The sequence below is a fragment of the Echinops telfairi genome, unplaced genomic scaffold (genome assembly GCF_000313985.2).
Source record: "Echinops telfairi isolate 266 unplaced genomic scaffold, ASM31398v2 ScPeMD7_3;HRSCAF=10, whole genome shotgun sequence".
In the NCBI taxonomy this organism is placed as follows: Eukaryota; Metazoa; Chordata; class Mammalia; order Afrosoricida; family Tenrecidae; genus Echinops; species Echinops telfairi.
In genome coordinates this window covers 54,400,354-54,418,041 of record NW_022103899.1, presented here as the reverse complement: position 1 = coordinate 54,418,041, position 17,688 = coordinate 54,400,354, and the positions used below count along the sequence as shown (strand labels likewise).

General features: G+C 41.0%; 1 protein-coding gene across 6 annotated transcripts in view; it reads right to left on the bottom strand.

Moving 5' to 3' along the window:
- AGFG1 (ArfGAP with FG repeats 1) overlaps positions 1-17,688 on the bottom strand; it is an 82,242-nt gene that overhangs the window by 22,389 nt on the left and 42,165 nt on the right. For all 6 annotated transcript variants that reach the window (XM_030886700.2, XM_045294735.1, XM_004701659.4 and 3 more), the window contains exons 3-5: positions 11,830-11,945; positions 8,060-8,222; positions 7,030-7,183 (exon numbers count right to left, since the gene is read on the bottom strand). In XM_030886700.2, the coding sequence (XP_030742560.2) occupies positions 7,030-7,183; positions 8,060-8,222; positions 11,830-11,945 (433 nt within the window). The remainder of the gene's footprint in view (positions 1-7,029; positions 7,184-8,059; positions 8,223-11,829; positions 11,946-17,688) is intronic.

Sequence of the window (17,688 nt, the reverse complement as noted above, 5' to 3'; positions counted from 1 at the left end):
TGGGTCGCCACCCCTTTGAGGGTCGAATGACCTGTTCACAGGGGTCGCCTAATACGTGCCGCATATCAGATATTTACATTACGATTCATAACAGTAGCAAAATAACAGTTATGAAGTGGCAACGAAAACAATTTGATGAATTGTATTGAAGGGTCATGGCATTAGAAAGGTTAAGAACCTGCTTTAAAGGAACCCTTGTGGTCTACTGGGTCATGCATCAAGTTGCTAGCCACAAGGTTAGTGGTTCAAACCCACCAGTCTACACTACCAGAGATAGATGAGACTGACTGCGCCCAAAAAGCCTTTTACAGAGTCATTATGAGCCAGAATCCATTTGATTGCAGTTTGAGTTTGGCTGGTTTAGTTTTGGAGCCTTAGCCTTTGTTACTTCCACAAAACGACCTCTATTTTCCTGATGAATCTGAATAAAAGGATGGTGTGGTAGATATATAATCGTTTGTCAATTTGAGGATTAAGAATGTAGGGGTTAAGTCTAGGCTATTAATCAGGATATGGCCAATGAGATCTCTGTGTGGGCATGGCCTTCCCCTAAGGATTCTGGGAATTGCTTTAATTTTCCTCCTTGGAGGTGCGAGATTCTCTGCTCACACCCTGGGAGACATAGCAGATGACTAGACACATGGACCTACCCGGATGCAGCCCTGGGTGCTGGAAAAGCCAAGAAGATATCCCTGCCAGCGCTGAGATGTTTTCAATGCTACTGGATCCAAAGACTTTCTACCCACTGGCCGGTGATCTTCTACGTTCAGCGTCATTGCATGTATTCTTTGAGTCTGAAGAGGACTTTATAGATTGCTGTCGGACATATGGGCTAATATTTTAATCTGGACTGGGCTGGGATGTTTTCTCAATGTTCAATTGCTCTTGTATATAAATCTCTTTCTTATACACATATGTGTGTCCACTGATTTGTTTCTAGTGTACCCAGACTAACACAGATGAGAAAGACACTAACAGGATTATATGATTCAGCTGTGAGTGATTGTTAAACAGGGTTAATAGTTATTGCCATCTGGTGGGGATAAAAGGAGCCCTCTCACAAGCAGGAAGCAGTAATCTCACTGCCAGCAAGAGAGAAGAACCAGGAGTGGAGCGTGCCCTTTGGAACCTGAGATTCCTGCACCATGAACCTCTTTGATCCAGGAGACAGCTTTAACACCAGAAGAATGGCAGAGGAGCAGCAGCAGTTGAACCAGGAGCCAAAATAGTGGACTTCCTGCCCTACAGAGAAAGTAAAGCTGAATTTGGGGTTAAGAAGCTGGTTTGTGGAGTATGGTAGACTCTGAAGACTTTTATAGGGAGTAAGCTTCCCTACCCACAGAGCTAGAGCCAGTGTATAAGCCTTCAGGCTGAGATTTATGGTGGAGTGGCATGCCCTTTGGGCATTTATTGGCAGTCCTCCAAGCCTCTTGTCACACAGCACGAGCAGGCCATTGGGCTGAAGGTCAGAGAGGGGTCTGCCTGTGGGCACAGCAAAGAAGAAACTGTCTTGCTGAAATGTATCCTGAGCACTACTCACTTGAATTGTAACCTGTCAACTTCCCTAATACACTCCATACGGGTGATTTCTGTGTGGCCACTGCAATGCATGATCAACCCCAGGCAAGAAGTAGAGAATGTTGTGGGAGACAGAACAATAAAAACAGAGGGTGCTAATGGAGACTAAACGTGAGTTAAGGTGAAATACAGGCAACTACAAACCAATGACTGGAGAACTCTAAGTTCTCAAACTTAAAGTGGATTACATTCCAAATGTTTGGTACTCCAAATACTTTTATCCCCTTGTAGAAAAAAGTATTAGGTCCCTGAACTGGTTTATTCTTCATAACCTAGAATACATTTGAATAAGAGTCTACCCATAACTTGTATCTGTAACATCATGGGGGAGAAGTCTGCATTGCACATTTATAATAATAAATAGCAGGGGCTTGGTGCAGAGGTTAAGCAATCAGCTGCTAACTGAAAGACCAGAGGTCTAAATCTACTTCAAGGAAGAAAGATATGGTTGTCTGCTTCCATAGAAATTCGTCTTGGTTACCAAAAAAAAAAAAATCGTCTTGGAAAAACCCTATGCAGAAGCTCTACACTGTCCTATAGGGGCACAATGCATCACAATGGATTTGGAGGCACACTACCACAACCCAACATCAGGGAAAATAACAGTTTAACACAATCCACTTCTGTATTCATGCTCATATAATCATATTCCAAGCACCAAACACACTAACCCATTACCCATTCATTACAGCAAAGCAGGGCTTGCTAATACTTTTATATGAGTTTTCATTTGTAGGTAATGAGTCTAGTCACTATCTTCAGAGAATAGTTGTAAGTGGCTTATAAGTTTTATAAAGGCTGTAGAATCTGTATTTGGCATATAAATTCCAAAGTTATGCTTCCCACACTCTATTATGTAAAAAACTGCTATCTGAACCTTCAATCAATCTCTGTGTAGAGAAATCCACACCGACCAGAAGATGGTCAAACAGGAAAGTATTTCTCAAATCATCTCAGTTCGTAAAGTGTCTGTGGGTTCACTCAATTGAATTTACAAGTCGCCAAGTTCCTGCTTGCTGAGAGCGCTCTCCTCTCCCAGGAGAAAAGAGAATTTATGAAAGACAAAGCAAAGAGAGAGTCTAGAGCATATGAGCTGGCAGGCCTCAGCAATTTCAGAGGGCAAATTTTGTGTCACCTACACAGAATTTTAATTTTTTCATCAATTCCTAACATTTAAAAAAGAGGTTACCATATATACTCAAATATAAGCCGACCCAAATATCAGCCAAGGCACTTAATTTTACCACAAAAACTGCATTAAAAATGTGCTGAAAAACTCGGCTGATACACAAGTATATATGGTATTTTCACATTAAAACAGATAAAACCAACAAGTGTCTGCTTCTCTTAAAAAAGAAACATTAGTCTATATACATTTTAAATACTGAGCTCATATTCCTATGTGGCAAGAGCATACTGGAGCATCTGTTTATAAGAAGCCCAAGGGTTCCTTCTACACCCCCTCATATAACTCTCCTTTGTTTTACCTGGATAGCAAGGTAGTATACAGAGTGGGACAAAATTCCCTTTCAGTGTACAATTCACAGGTTTGTGATATGATGTTGGTACAGTTGGAAACTTATTAAGTACAGTAAGTAAGCTATATTTCTGTACACGAGAACCCTGGCCTATGCACACATATCCACACATACCATCGCAGGCAGAATGTTGACACCAAAGTGGCATGGTTCTAACTTCTAAGGCACTCATCTCTGTGCAACAAAAAGACATATGCCCTTTCTAACAATGCTAACCAGAACGGCAGCTCTGAATAGTCTCATTTGCTAGTAAAGGTTCCACTGCCACATCAACGTGTTCAGGATATGATTTTCACGTTATCATTTATAAAAATACATGCAACTTCGGGGTGAGAACTCAAGCTCCGAGGGCTTGAACTGTGTGAACTTCACATACACGTGGGAAAATGAAGATTCGGAGTGCCTGTGAAGGCTCTGGGAAGAGACTTTCTGACTGAACTATGACACCGATTGAATGGACAACCACAACCATTCTGACCAATCCATACAACTGCCTGTAGTCTGAAACCGATCGTTCGACTGAGAGACACTTATAATTAACAGGTTGGAATGTGAAAGCTGGTGAGAACCAAGGATTGGTCTTTGGAAAACAGGTTCTTGGTGACAGAAATAAGACCAAACAGAGAGACTGGCAAGCCAACAACTTTTTCATTGCAAATAGCTTATTTTAACAACATAAATAGTGACTATAGAATAACACAGGAATCAAATCCACTCTATCTGTGGAACAAGATCATGGAGAAGTTGCACAACAGTAGTCAAAATAAGGCCAGAGGGTGCTGACTGTGGAACAGATCATCAACTGCTCATTTTCAATTTTAAGTTGAAGCTGAGGAAAATGAAAACAAGTTCATGAGAGCCACAGTACCACTTTGAGTGCATCCAACCTGAATTAGAGAGCATCTCAAAACAGATGTGATGCACTAAACACTAATGACTGAAGAGCAAATGAGTTGTGGGATGACATCAAGGACATCCCAGCATAAGGAAAGAGAAACCTCATTCAACTGACAGAGGTGACAGGAAATGTGGACAAAACGGATGTCAGAAGAGACTCTGGCAACTTGCTCTTAGATGTTGAGTAGCTAAAGCAAAAGAAAGAAATTATGAGGGAAAAGAGCTAAAAGATTTCAAAAGGGAGTTTAAGACCAGGTAATAAAATAAAATGTAAGCATGTCACAAGCTCTAACAATCAAAAAAGCACCAGCCTCCATTTGGCCTAATGGAAGATCGTATAGGTAAAAAGCATCTTGTTAAAGGTCTTCCTCCTTTTTTGATGTCCCTCTGTTTTGAGCATGTTATGCCTTCTTCAAGGACTTGTCTCTCCTGACAATATGCCCACAGTACACAAGACAAAGTCTCCCCATCTTTGCTTCTCAGGAGCATTCTGGCTGCACTTCTTCCAAGACAGATCACGCTTGGTAAAGTATCGGGGAATGAAAAAGACCCTTGATGAGAGGGGTTGACACAATGACTGGGGCTCAAACCTAAGGACAATTGTGAGGATGGCGCAGGACAAAGAGGAATTTCGTTCTAATGTACACAGGGTCGCTATGAGTTAGAATTGATTCGTCATGGGCAAAGAAACCCAAAACCCTGGTGAAATGGTGGGGAGGGGGCCTGCTATCTGCAAGGTTCAAACCCAGCAGCTACTCCTTGGGAGAAAGATGAGGTTGTCTGCTTCTGTAAAGATTTACAGTTTTCAGAAAACCTATCTAGGGCCTATGAATCAGAATCAACTTGAAGATTGTGGGTTTGATTTGGTTGGTTTTCTGGGCAAAATTCAATAAACCGAGTCACTGTACCAAAAGGAGATGGTCAACATTCAACCATTTTAGGGGTAGCATAACATCAAGCACTTATGGTAATGAAGGAAGAACTTAAAGCACTGGTAAAAAACAAGGCTTCGGAACTAATGGAATACCAACTGAGATGTTTCCAAAAATGGGCACAGTGCTCCCTTGCCTGTGCCAAAATATTTCGGAGCAGCGACCTGGCCAACCAATGGCAAGAGATCACATTAGTGCCCACTAAAAAAAAAAAAAAAAGATTGAGGAGGAGAATCTGGAAATTATTGAGCAATAATATCATCAATATCACCTGTGGAAGGTAATTAGAAAATGGTTGCATGAGTTTATCAACAAAGAACTTCCAGAAATGATGTGGTATGAGGGACATTGTTGCTGATATCAGATGGATCTTGGTAGAATGCAGGGAATACCAGTGTCTGAATGATTATGTAGTCATTCAGCCACATAGAGCATAGTGAATTATGGATACTGAGAAGAATGAGAATTCCAGAAAACTTAATTGTACTCATGCAGAACCTGTATATAGATCTAGAGACAGTCTCTGGATCACACCAAGGGATTATCTGTGGTTTAGAATCAGGAAAAGTCTGTGTCATGGTTGCGTATGTTTACCATATCCTAACCGTTTCTGTGTAGAGCAAATAACCAGAGAAACTGCACTGTGTGAAGAACAGAGCATCAGGACTGGAGGGTGGCTAGCAACAGCCTGTAATATGCAGCTAACACAACCTTGGTTACTGAAAGAGAAGAAGACTCAAAGTACTTATTGATATGATCAAAGCCTTCAGTCTGCAGTATGGATTACAGTTCAACACCTAGAAAAATAAAAATCCTCACAACTAAATCAATAAATAACGTGATTAGTGGATACAAGATTTAAGTTGTCAAGAATTTCGTTTTATTCGGATCCACAATCAATGTCCACTGTAGAAAAGGGGTGTGTGAGTGCTATCAAACCATGTGTTGCATTAGGCAAATCTCCTGTAAAGATTGAAAGTGCTAAAAAGCCAAAGTGACCTTTTTAGAACTAAGATGCACCTGACCCAATCTACTGTACTTTCAATTTCATGCAACAGCTGGATAATGAACACAGAAAATCAGGGAAGAGCTGATGCCTGTGGATAATGGTACCGGCAAAGAATACTAACTACACCTTGGACTGCCAGAAAAACAAATCACTCAAAAAGTACAGCCAGAATTCTCATGAAGAAGTAAGGATAATGAGAGGCTTCATCTCCCATACTTTAGACATGTTATCATGAGGGGCTTGTCCCTGGAATAGGACACTGTGCTTAGTAAAATAGAGGGTCGGTGGAAGAGGAAGACCCTCAATGAGGTGGGCTGGAAGAGGACCAGGTAGCTTTTCATTCTGTTGGACACGAGGTAAGTCTATATGTCAGAACCAACTTGCTGGCATCTGAGAACAATGATATATATGTATTATTTGAGATAAGTGGATTAATGAAATATGAATAGGGAACGATAACGTTGTTGTAGTTGTGGTTAAAAAAGGAAGTCCTTCAGTTTGACAGATAAAAATAAAACAGGGAAGAACTAATGTCTGAAATTCATCCAAAATGAATTATACCCAACAGCCGAAGAGCTATTGGGTATACTTAAGGACACACAAAACTAATCATGAGTGAGCGCCCAGGAAGGTTCTAGTCCAATCACTTTTGAAACTCAATTTTTCATAATGCAAGGGGAAAATATGTCTATTTCATGTAAAGTCTCCATTTCTCTCCCTGGAAGGAGGTCCTGTCATTAGCTAAGATTAGCAAGTGAGAATACGTGACTCCATACTAGACATCGGTAGTTCCCAAAACACCAAATTCACGGGTCTCCAGTCAATGCACACTCACAGTGACCCTGTAGAGCAGAGCAAAACTGCCCCTGCCCCTGTGGGGTTCCGAGGAGATTATAATTCTTTCTGCGAATATGGGTCAACAAATGTTCTCAACAGACTATGTTTACTGATACTGAAATGTAATCAAACACGAAGATTTCTAAACACTTAACAAGAACACACAATATGAGGTATTAAAGTTTTTGATGCTACTCTGGTAAAAGCTGATAAAATAAACAAATAAAACCCCACTTACCTGCATGACTGTTGAAATGTGCAAAGTTAGCAAAATTGGCCGTCGCTGTCGACTGAGGAGTTGGGGCAGCGAAGATGTCTGAGCCAAGATCACTCAAAAGGTCAAACTGCTTCTTCTCCGGCTGCTGGCCCTGAGAGCGACCTACCACAGGGGACTGTAAACCACACATCAGCTATAAGGAGTTTCCAGTCTGTCCACCAACGTTAGACATGAAACTATTTCCAATTCCCTATCTAAACGCGCATTTTAAAGATGACACCATCTATCTTTACAGATTTGAGCACTCTGCTGTCTCGTGGCAAGACCTTACATCTCTCAGTTTAAATTACACTGTTCAAAGCAAACAAATGCAATTCTAATGGCTGTGTAAACTCATACCACCAGATAACTACAGCCACGATGACTACAATCAGACTCCCGCGGGATGTGTCTTCTCGTACGTAAATCTCTTTCTGCCGTTTGAGTCTTTTGTGAAAACGGTGACTTGTAGAGATGCTCTATAAGTGCTGCTTAAAAGGCCGGACTTCATCCAAACACTACCACAATTTAGAATCTCTTGTGCAGAGAGATGCAATGCAACTCAGAGAGAGACTTGGTGCAGCTCAGTAACCACCTTCCATCTACTCCGTGTTCCCTGGAAACATCACCTGTGCCTCAAGGGTACACCACCTGCTCCAGGGTCAGCTCGAGGAAAAATCCATGGCTTTCCTGGTGACGCTACATCACAGAGGCTATGCTGCTCTGACTCTGGCGGCCACCAGATTCCTATTTACTGAATGTCTGCTGTGAAACAGGCAGCGACAGCAGCATTCCCCTAAGTCTTTATGGAGCTGTGGGAGACTCTGACACTCTTAAGTAGCTCAAAGAACAAAGAGGATACATGTTCTAACCACTTAACCAGCACTCTTTTCATGTACTATAAACCATTAGGACACATGCAATTGATTATGGTACTGTTTTCAGGCATTCCTGTACCGGGAGAGCCCATGTCTCCTGGTAGAAGGCCCTCCAAATGGCCTGGGACACTCACCTGGCTTGGAGTGCCCTTGGTGAAGTGCAGTGCTGCTGCTGAGTCTCCGAGCAGAGATTTCAGTGGTTTGACCTCAGGCGTGCTGCTTGTGCTACTGGCAGAGGACCCTGAAATAGACGCATGAACGGATGCCACCACTTTGGCTTGTTCTGGCGGAACATACCTAAAACATGCAAACATCAAATGATAAGGAATCCCAAACTCACAGACGACAAGCTTGATCTAACTTTGTACAAGACTGTTTTGGTATTAATCTTATTAGAAAATTCTCTTGCTTAGAATTATGAGGGCCTACGACAATAGCTTACTTGAAGCATTCAAAGATTAAGAGTAATAATGGCTAGCCAAAAACTTGTTTCAATTATTTACATACAATTTTTCTTAAGTGAAAACACAGGATTGGAAATGAATGTTTTAATGACTGGGGGCATACAGTTCAGTCATCATGATGAATAGTTATCATTGTACTTCATTTTTAAAACCGAAATATCTGATGATCACAAATTACATGTGAAGATAGATGAGAATGTAGAGAATGCACTTCGTCCACTACCGTTAATAACCTATTATAAATATACCATCAACAACCCAATTTTAAAATGGAGTAGTATTTACAAGAGACGTACACATGGCTAATCAAACAAGAAAAACACTTGTAACCTAAGAAAATGGAACACTAAAAATAAAATATTCACTCTTGATCCGAGTACAGACTAAACAATGAACACGGATGCTACAAGAATGAGCTCAAACCTAACAACTGTGACCATGTTCTGCTATGCATGAGGTAGCTCTGAGCCGGGATCCACACGACAGCACAGAACAGCTCAAGATGTGTGTGCTTATAGGCTTCAGAGCTCGTGCAAAGCTTTTTTTTTATTTATTCCATTTGTCATAAAACTCTTGTACATACTGCTCACAACAATCTACTGAATTATATAAATCACTCTGTTCTGCCTAACAATGCCAAAGGTCACGTCTAGAACTTATCCTGAAGGATCGCTGTTACGGTCACTGTTAGCTGCCACTGGCCTGGCTCCAGTTCACGGCTACCTTCAGCTTAACAGGAAGCCCTGGCCGGCTCCGTCTCACCTTCATTTTCGTGGGCACGGTGAAGCTACAAACCACTACTAGTTGTCAATCACCTCCTTAGAGGTTTCTCTAGTTCTTACTAACTCCCTACCGACCACAATGTGCTTCTCCGGCGAACACCATTTCCTGACACACACACAAACACTGATCTCTATTATAGCACTCATTTAGAAATTCAAACATATGGGGTAATGAACCAAACGTCAGTCCGGAGAGAACTACTTAAAAGGGATGGATGGTATAGGAAAGCACAACATAGCTCATCTAAATCTGAACACAGAACGATTCAGAAGATCCCAATCATGGAAACATGTGGTTTGTGGGATGAATGAAGTGCAGGGAGGGAGAGGGACAGTAGGGATACAATTCTGACCAACAAGTAACCACTACACCACCAAGGCTCCTTATCTGGGTGAAGGAAACCAGACAAGCAAAACAAACAACCCTCCCACTCTACCAAGAGACCCCATAAGTTGTCATTAGCAGAGGTTTTCAGTTATTTGGGTTCTGGTTGAACTGCACTATGTAAAATTGCTAAGCGCTCAGCTGCTGAAAGTCAGCTGTCTGGACCCACCAGCTCCTGTGTGGGAGAAACAGCAGCAGCCAAGTGTGGCAGTACTCACAGCTTTGGAAGCCCTGGGTCAGTTCTACTGGTCCTACAGGGTTCCTCAAAGTAAGACCTGACCCCACAGCAGTGAGAATATCACAATGTTAGGTGGATGGGGAGCTAAGAGTTTTAGCTCTATCAACTCATATTCACACTCTGCCCTTTCTAGCAAATGCTAAATTATCAAAAACCCCAGATAAGTCTTTTTACTGAAATGACTTGAGTTGGTAAATATAAGACTGCTGAAAAACCAGAGTACCTTAAGGCTATACAAGAAAGGTCATAATTACAAGCTAAGTGTTCTAGGAAATTGAGAACTATAGTGATAAAAGAATAACTCTACTCTTCATTTGAATAGAATCACTTACACCATCATATTCTTGCTACCACTACACATGCCAATTCTGCCTTCTTTCCCGAGCGAAAATGCCACCCCGGTGCTTTCATCCATCTTCATACCTAATGTTACTTACTTGTCAGAACACACCTAACCTTGCTTGGTCACTAAGCGGGGTCGTTAGTCAGAACATACCTAACCTTGCTTGGTCACTAAGCGGGGTCATTAGTACAGGACCAAAGGCTGGTGGTGTAAACCCACCCAAAGGTTGAGAAGACTTGCTGAAGGTCACAGATTTGAAAGCTCTGTGGGGGCAGTTCACGCTGCACTGTCCCAGCAGGAGGTGGAACACACTCCATGGCACCTAACAACAGCAAGTGCGCAAAGGGTCAGCTCACTTGGCTGCGGTTGACTCAATCAATCCAGACATGTCAGAACAAAGTATGGTTATCTGGCTACTGAAAGCTTTCTGGGGGATTGCCTATGTCAAAATCTACTGGACAGAGTTATTTGCTTTGGGTTTAATGCTACTTTGGAAAAAGTAGTCCTACCTAGGGGATAATAAGAATACAAAATTCAGCAAAGTATACAAATTGGAGTTACTGTTTCATTGACTAAATCTCTCACAAATGAACCAAAGCAAGTGTTCTCTCAGAACAAGCACAGGGTCCTGAATATAACATTCTCTGGATGACAATCTGGCCACTCATACTCTCTCTTTGTGACTTCCTCCTTGTCTTTAAGTACAAGAAGGAATCAATGGCTGCTCAATCATTCCCATTAGAGATGTGCAGTGCAGTTCCAGTTCCCAGAGCTGGCATGAAGTGCCCTGAGAGGTTGAACACTCTCCTGTGGAGTTCCTGACCTGCTTTCAGAGGCCTAGCAGGTCTAAGCCCCAATCTTTTCACTACAGTGAACTGATCACTCTTGCGTAAAAACTGCAAGGTGCATGGGAGTGGCTAACTCACTACGCCATGCTCAAAACCAAACACACTCAGTTCAACTCAACAACCCTATAAGGTAGAGTATAACTACCTATCAGTTGAATTTCTGCAACTGTAAATCTCTATGGGAGCAGACAGCCTCCCCTTTTCACTGACCCCCAGGCTTGGCAACCTAGTGCTTAAATTACTGAGCTATCAGTGCTCCATCACTGCATCAATGGCTGATATATAGAACCTACTTAATAAATACTTGCCAAATGAACAAATGGCAAAGTAGTAGCGCATTTTGCTGCTAACCACTAAGTCAACAGTTCAAAACCCCCAGGTGCTCCAAGGAGAAAGTGAGGTTTTATATTCCTGTAAAGAGTTAGTCTCAGAAATCCACAGGGGCAGTTCTACTCTGTCTATAAGGCCACTATGAGTTAGATTCAAATTGATGGCACTGAGTTTGGTTTTTGAATTAACTTGTCAAAAAGGGTACGTGTCCTGCTAATTATTATAATGAAAAGACTGCTTCTAGGCATACGAGGAGGCTTCAAAAGTTTGTGCTCAAACAGAATTAAAAGATATTGGAATTTTCCACATACAGTTTTGAAGTCCCTCGTAGACGTGTTCACATAAAGTGGAAGAAAGAGGTTCTGGAAGCTCAACTAAATAAAAATAAAATAATAGGCATCTATCAGTGCCATCCTTCCTTCCTTCCACCTGTCCAACCATGCGTCATTTTAAACTAACTCACAGTTAATGTGATGTGGGGAGGCTTTATTCTAAATATAAACTATTCACTCACCATCTTTTCTTTTCATACTTTTCTTGCAGAAACTCTTTCACTTTTTGTGGATCCCTGAAGTCTGGAATTGCTGAAGATCTATCATCAAATAATCCTAGCCAAATCTGTTTACAGACCTTAGGAAAGAATTAAAAAAAAAAAAATCTGTTAAATTCAAAACATTTTCATTGAAATTTAAGGGGAAATTATGCTTTCAAAAAGATGATCTATATAACTTTTAATACTACTGCTTTAAACAAGGATATATATATATATAAATTACAGTAAGAACTGGAGAAAGAGAAGAACTAAGCTTATTGTACTATGTTGTAGCAGACAGAAATATCTTCACAGCAGCAGCACAAAGAACAGCACCTCATAGGGAAGGAAAGCAGCAATGAGACAGAATTTGGAAGGACCTAGATTTCTGTGGTCTTGACATAACTGTAAACAAACCATCCGCAGTGAATAAAGTGTCATTTTTTGGAACCATAGCTCCCTTTCAATAATACAGAAGAACAAATTAGATTCAAGTTCATGGTTCTTTACTAGTTTAAAAACCAAGGACAAACACAAAGTACCAGAATCATAAACAATCTTCGCTCTATGAAAGGGCAACAACAAGCACAAATGCTAGGCAAAGAACAGCTTCTGTTGTAAAGTTGCCTTCTTTTTGCCCCATAGTTACAAAAATGAGAAATTGAGGTATTTAACATTTTTAAAGAATCAGAAGAGAAACAAAATGAAATGATGCAGAACTCAAACAGGACACAAGAAGCACAAAATACAAAAAGGCCTATAAAGAAAAAGTATGGCTGACTACAACAGAATTACCAATTTTTTACTCTTCAAAAAGCCACCAATTAGGAAAACAGACTTACCCAAAACACATATATGACAAAGAAATCCCTCAGTGATGGTGTATGGTTTGCTTACTCGGCTGCAAAACAAACGGCTGGGGCTCAAGTCTGCCCAGAGATGCATCAGCAGAAAGACATGGTGATTACTTCCAGAAACCGGGACACTGAAACCCTCGAACAGTTCAACGGACATATACAGGGACATCACAAGTCAGAATCGACTCAACAGCAACTAGTTTTGTTACTGTTGGTGTGTGTATGTGTTCAAAAACACTTCACTGCCGCGGAGTCAATTCTGACTCATAATGACTCTATAGCTCAGGGTAAAACTGTCCCTGTGAATTTCTAAGATTTTAACTCTTTGGAGCAGCCCATGGTTTCAAACTATAGACCTTATGGTTATGAGCCCAATGTACAATCCACCAGAGCTCCTGTGTGTACATGAAGATATATGATGGGGTACTTAAAAAAAAAAGGGGGGGGGGGGCTTCATTGGGCAGAGCTTTCAGAGTACGAATTTTTCCCGCTAGGGGTGTACCCACTGGCATAGCCTGAGAAGGTTCTCTTTGGTCACAGTGAATTTTTTCATGAAAGCACTTTCGCTTGAACCTCACTTATTTTGATAGCCAATTTAAAAGAACAGTGTGTGGCTGTGAAATTTTGTTTCCTGCTAGGGAAAATGTCGCAGAAACTGTTATGATGTACAACACAGCTTATAAATATAGCACTATGGGAAAAACTCAAGTGTATGAGCTGGTTTTCTAGTTTTAAAAAAGGGGAAATATCAATTGATGACAAACATTTTTTCTGGATGCCCCTGAACTTCCTTGAAGAAAATGTAGACAAAATTCAGGCACTTGTGCATGAAGATTGACGACATATCATTGACGAGATGGGGAACTTATCTGGCCTATCTTGGAGCTCAGTTCAGTGAATTTTAATGGAAGATTGGAAACTAGAGAGTACTGCGAAATTTGTGCCTCAAATTCTGACTGACCAGCAAAAGCAGCATGGGGCAGAAACATGTCATGCTTTGAAAGAACAGCTCCAAAGAGGCCCAGACTTTTTTCCCCCAAGGCCATCATTATGAGTAACAAGACATGGTGCTATTTTCACAACCCTGAAACCAAACATCAAGCCAATGGAAAAGGCCACTGTCATCTCGCTCAAAAAAGCTGATCAAATGAAATCACTGATCAAAAGGATACTCATTTGTTTGTTTTTTTATGTGAGGGGGATAGTGCATTTGGAGTTCATTATACCAAGTGAGGCTATTAATCATGCTTTCTGTTTAGAGGTCATGAAAAGATAGGCTAACAGTGTATGACAAAAAAGACCACATCTGTGGCAGACAGGAGACTAGTTTTGCCACCGCTACAATGCACCTGCTCACGCAGCCATCTCAGTATACCAGTTTTTGGCAAAAAAAAAAAACAGCATGCTTCCTTGCCCCACACACCTTACTCACCTGACCTCACTCAGTGTGACTTCGTGTTCAGCGATTGGACAACTTAGGTGAAGAAAAAAATGAGCGAGGTAGTCAGCCCTCCAAACAGATGAGTTTGAAAAATGTCTCCAAGAATAGAATCTCAGATTTGACAAATGTATTAAGTGTAATGGAGAGTACTTCGAAGATAAGGTTGTTTTGTAATTATTTTTTTAAAAAGTAGATGCATAGCTTTGGGGGGGAAAATCCGTCTTTTTATTTGTTTGGGGTGTTGTTTTTTTAGTAACCCCTGGTATATGAGAGGACTTCAAAAAACTTGTAGAAAAGGGTAACTGAAAGATAATGGAATTTTCCCACAAACTTTTAGAAGCCCCTCTGTAAAGATAGAACAATTTATTTTAAAGGGGGACAAAATAAGTGAATACACACTTCACCAAAAAAGGTATATACAAATGGCATAAAGATGCCCCAAAGCCTTTTGGAAAGTGCAAAGTAAATCAACAATGAGACTTCTCTACAGAGATACCACTAGAATAGCTGTCCACCACTCTGTTAATAAAAAGTCTATCCAACAACAGGTTGGTGAGGATGTAAAGCAGGGATCCTCAAACTTTTTAAACGGGGCCAGTTCACTGTCCCTCAGACCCTATGAAGGGTCAGACTACAGTTTAAAAAAAAACTATGAACAAATTCCTATGCACACTGCACATCTTATTTTGAAGTAAAAAAACAAAACAGGGCAAAAACACCCAGTGGGCTGGATAAATGTCCTCGGTGGGCTGTAGTTTGAGGATGCCTGATATAAAGCAACTGGAATGTTCTAGAAGTGAAATAGACCAATTTACCTAAGAAAGATGCAAATTGGTAGACAAATGTTCACAGCAACTGCATTGGAAACAACTCAAAGTATGTATATCCAGAGGAATGGATGAACAAGCAGTGGAATACCCATTGCTATTGGAAGCAAAAAAACTGAACAGTAAAAAAACAATCAATGAACATAAAATCCCATCACTAACAATAACAAGGAGAAAGTCCACAATTGGAAAAGTGTCTCTAACATATATCAATGATTAAAATGTCTTACTGGAATCGTACACATTATTAACAATGCCCACATTCACTCAAGGAGCCTTGGTGGTGTGGTAGGTTGGTTAGGCATTGGGTTGCTAACTGGCCAATGCAACAGTTTGAAACCACTAATGTCTCTGCGTGGGAAAAGATGAGGCTATCTGCTCCCATGAAGATTTACAGCCTCGAAAATCTAAAATTATAATTCCAGTTTGTCTTATAGGGTCTTTAATCAAGAATATTGATTCTTTGTGGCCACTGCAATGAATTCTCAACCCCAGCATGGTAGAAGAGTACCCTGGGAGGAAAGGTTGGTGTCAGAGTAGGTAAAGCAGGACAAAGGGGGTAGGCGTGTCTAATCTCTGCCACATGGCAACAGGGAAGTTAGAGGCCCCAAGCCCAGATGTTCTTCCCTTAGACATACTCAATCGTGTGAATATATAGGAAAAAAGTTTTCAGAATAAGAAGTGAAAGATTAACAGATATAATTGGTCAACCTCAAAGAAACTGAAATAACAAAAAAAATTGCAAAGGATTAGAAAAGTTCATAGGTAAAATTAAGGAAAGTAAACATCTAGAAAACAAGAAATGCAAGGCTGTGGAAATGGAATAAACTCTGCAGCAGTACCAGGTTGTACAGAAGATCAGGCCTAACTCAGACAACCTGGACACACTTACCATGAACTCTTCCACCTTATTTTATTTAAGGTCCCTAATATAAGACTGAATTAAATTCCAGGCAGGTTGCAAAGAACACAGACCCAGCCACATGAGCTCAGATAAAATAGATTTGTGGAAAGGAAGCAGGAACACTTCAAGGAAACAAGCAAAACTCATGGGACTGGAGCTGCACACAGAAAGCCAGCTGGGACATAGGCCACCTGAGTGTTCATTTCCTAACCGCCCCCCACCCCACCACCACCACCAATCCACTATGTCTAATCCCTGCGCATGCTTCTCTTAGCAGAACCTTTTTCTGTTTCTTGACCATTCATAAGACCAGCTACATAGTGACTACGTCAAGTGATTATTTAAATACTAACTCTGTCAACTCAATTTCTAGGGGAAAGAGCTAATTAGTCACTGGCTAACTATGCATGTGCTGTCCAGGGCCAAGAGTCCATTTCTGGTCCAAATTAGGATGAGGGTAGGGGTGGGTGGGTGTTCCTCCTGAGAGTTTCCCCTTCCTTCAAGGCACAAGAGCTTGGCAACTCCGTCCCCCAACAAACACATTTGTTTCTTAGTGTGCAGTGTAAATTAAGGGCTTTATAAATATTAGATTTTAAAAATTATTATTAGTGCTATAAAATAGAAAATAATTTTACTTTTTCTCAAACTGAGCAAACACTGTAAATGTAACTCCACCTACACAGTACAGTGGTTGTCACAGTTACTACTCTGCTTGCCACTGTATTTGCTTTTCAGGTTAAATGTATCCATTTATCCTTTGTGTCTGTAATTCCCACCAAAGGACTGGGTGGGACCATGTACACAGGGTTACGAAATACAGAGAAAGACTGGTCAGTTTTGTCACTCCACTGTGTGTAGGCAGCCTTGTCAGCAGAGGGAGAGAATTCCTGGAACTATGGGAGCATGTCCAAGGTCACCCCTACCTGAGTAGCAGAGGCCCCAGAGCAGAGGAGCTGCAGCACTGAGACCAGAGACTGTGAGGCAGAGCAGCAGGTGAATTTCCCAAGGCAGAAGCCAAGGGACCATGTAGTTAAGAGGCTGGGGACCAAAAACATAGCTGCTGCCTGAGACAAGGTGCTGCTATGGAACCAAGACTGTATCCTTAATGTTTTCTAACGCTGACTTGTGGTAAGCTAATAATTTCCCTATTCAACCCCCAAAATTGTGAATTCTGTGTAGCCACTACAAGAAATTAGGAAACTCAGCTGAATAGAACACCTTGGGTAAAGAATTTTGGAGGCATGTCTGACAACTGTCCTTGGATTGGTGAGGAGTTAGATTTTCCTTCTACCTTGTATACGTAGTTTGAGGGTATCAGATGTGACCGCCATGCCATTTCCTCAGGCTTCTTTTTTATTTTTTTATAACCCAAAATTGCTCTTTATTTCAAAAATTATTAACAGCCATTTGTTTTACACAGATCAAAGACCCCTTTGCCTTATATTTATTATAAGTGTGATATATTGTATTTTCATATATTTGTCCTTTTTCTTAATCATTTTATTGGAGGCTCATACAACTCTTATCACAATCCATACATACATCAATTGTGTAAAGCACAATTGTACATTCATAGCCCTCATCATTCTCAAAACATCTGCTCTCCACATAAGCCCTTGGCAGCAGCTCAATTTTCCCCCTCCCTCATGAACCCTTGATAATTTAGAAATTATTATTTTGTCTCCCTTCACCTACTTTTCTGTTGTCTGTCCCCCAGGGAGGAGGTTATATGTAGATCCTTATAATCTGTACCCCCTCTCTACCCCACCCTCCTGGTATCGCCACTCTCACCACTGGTCCTGAAGGGATTAT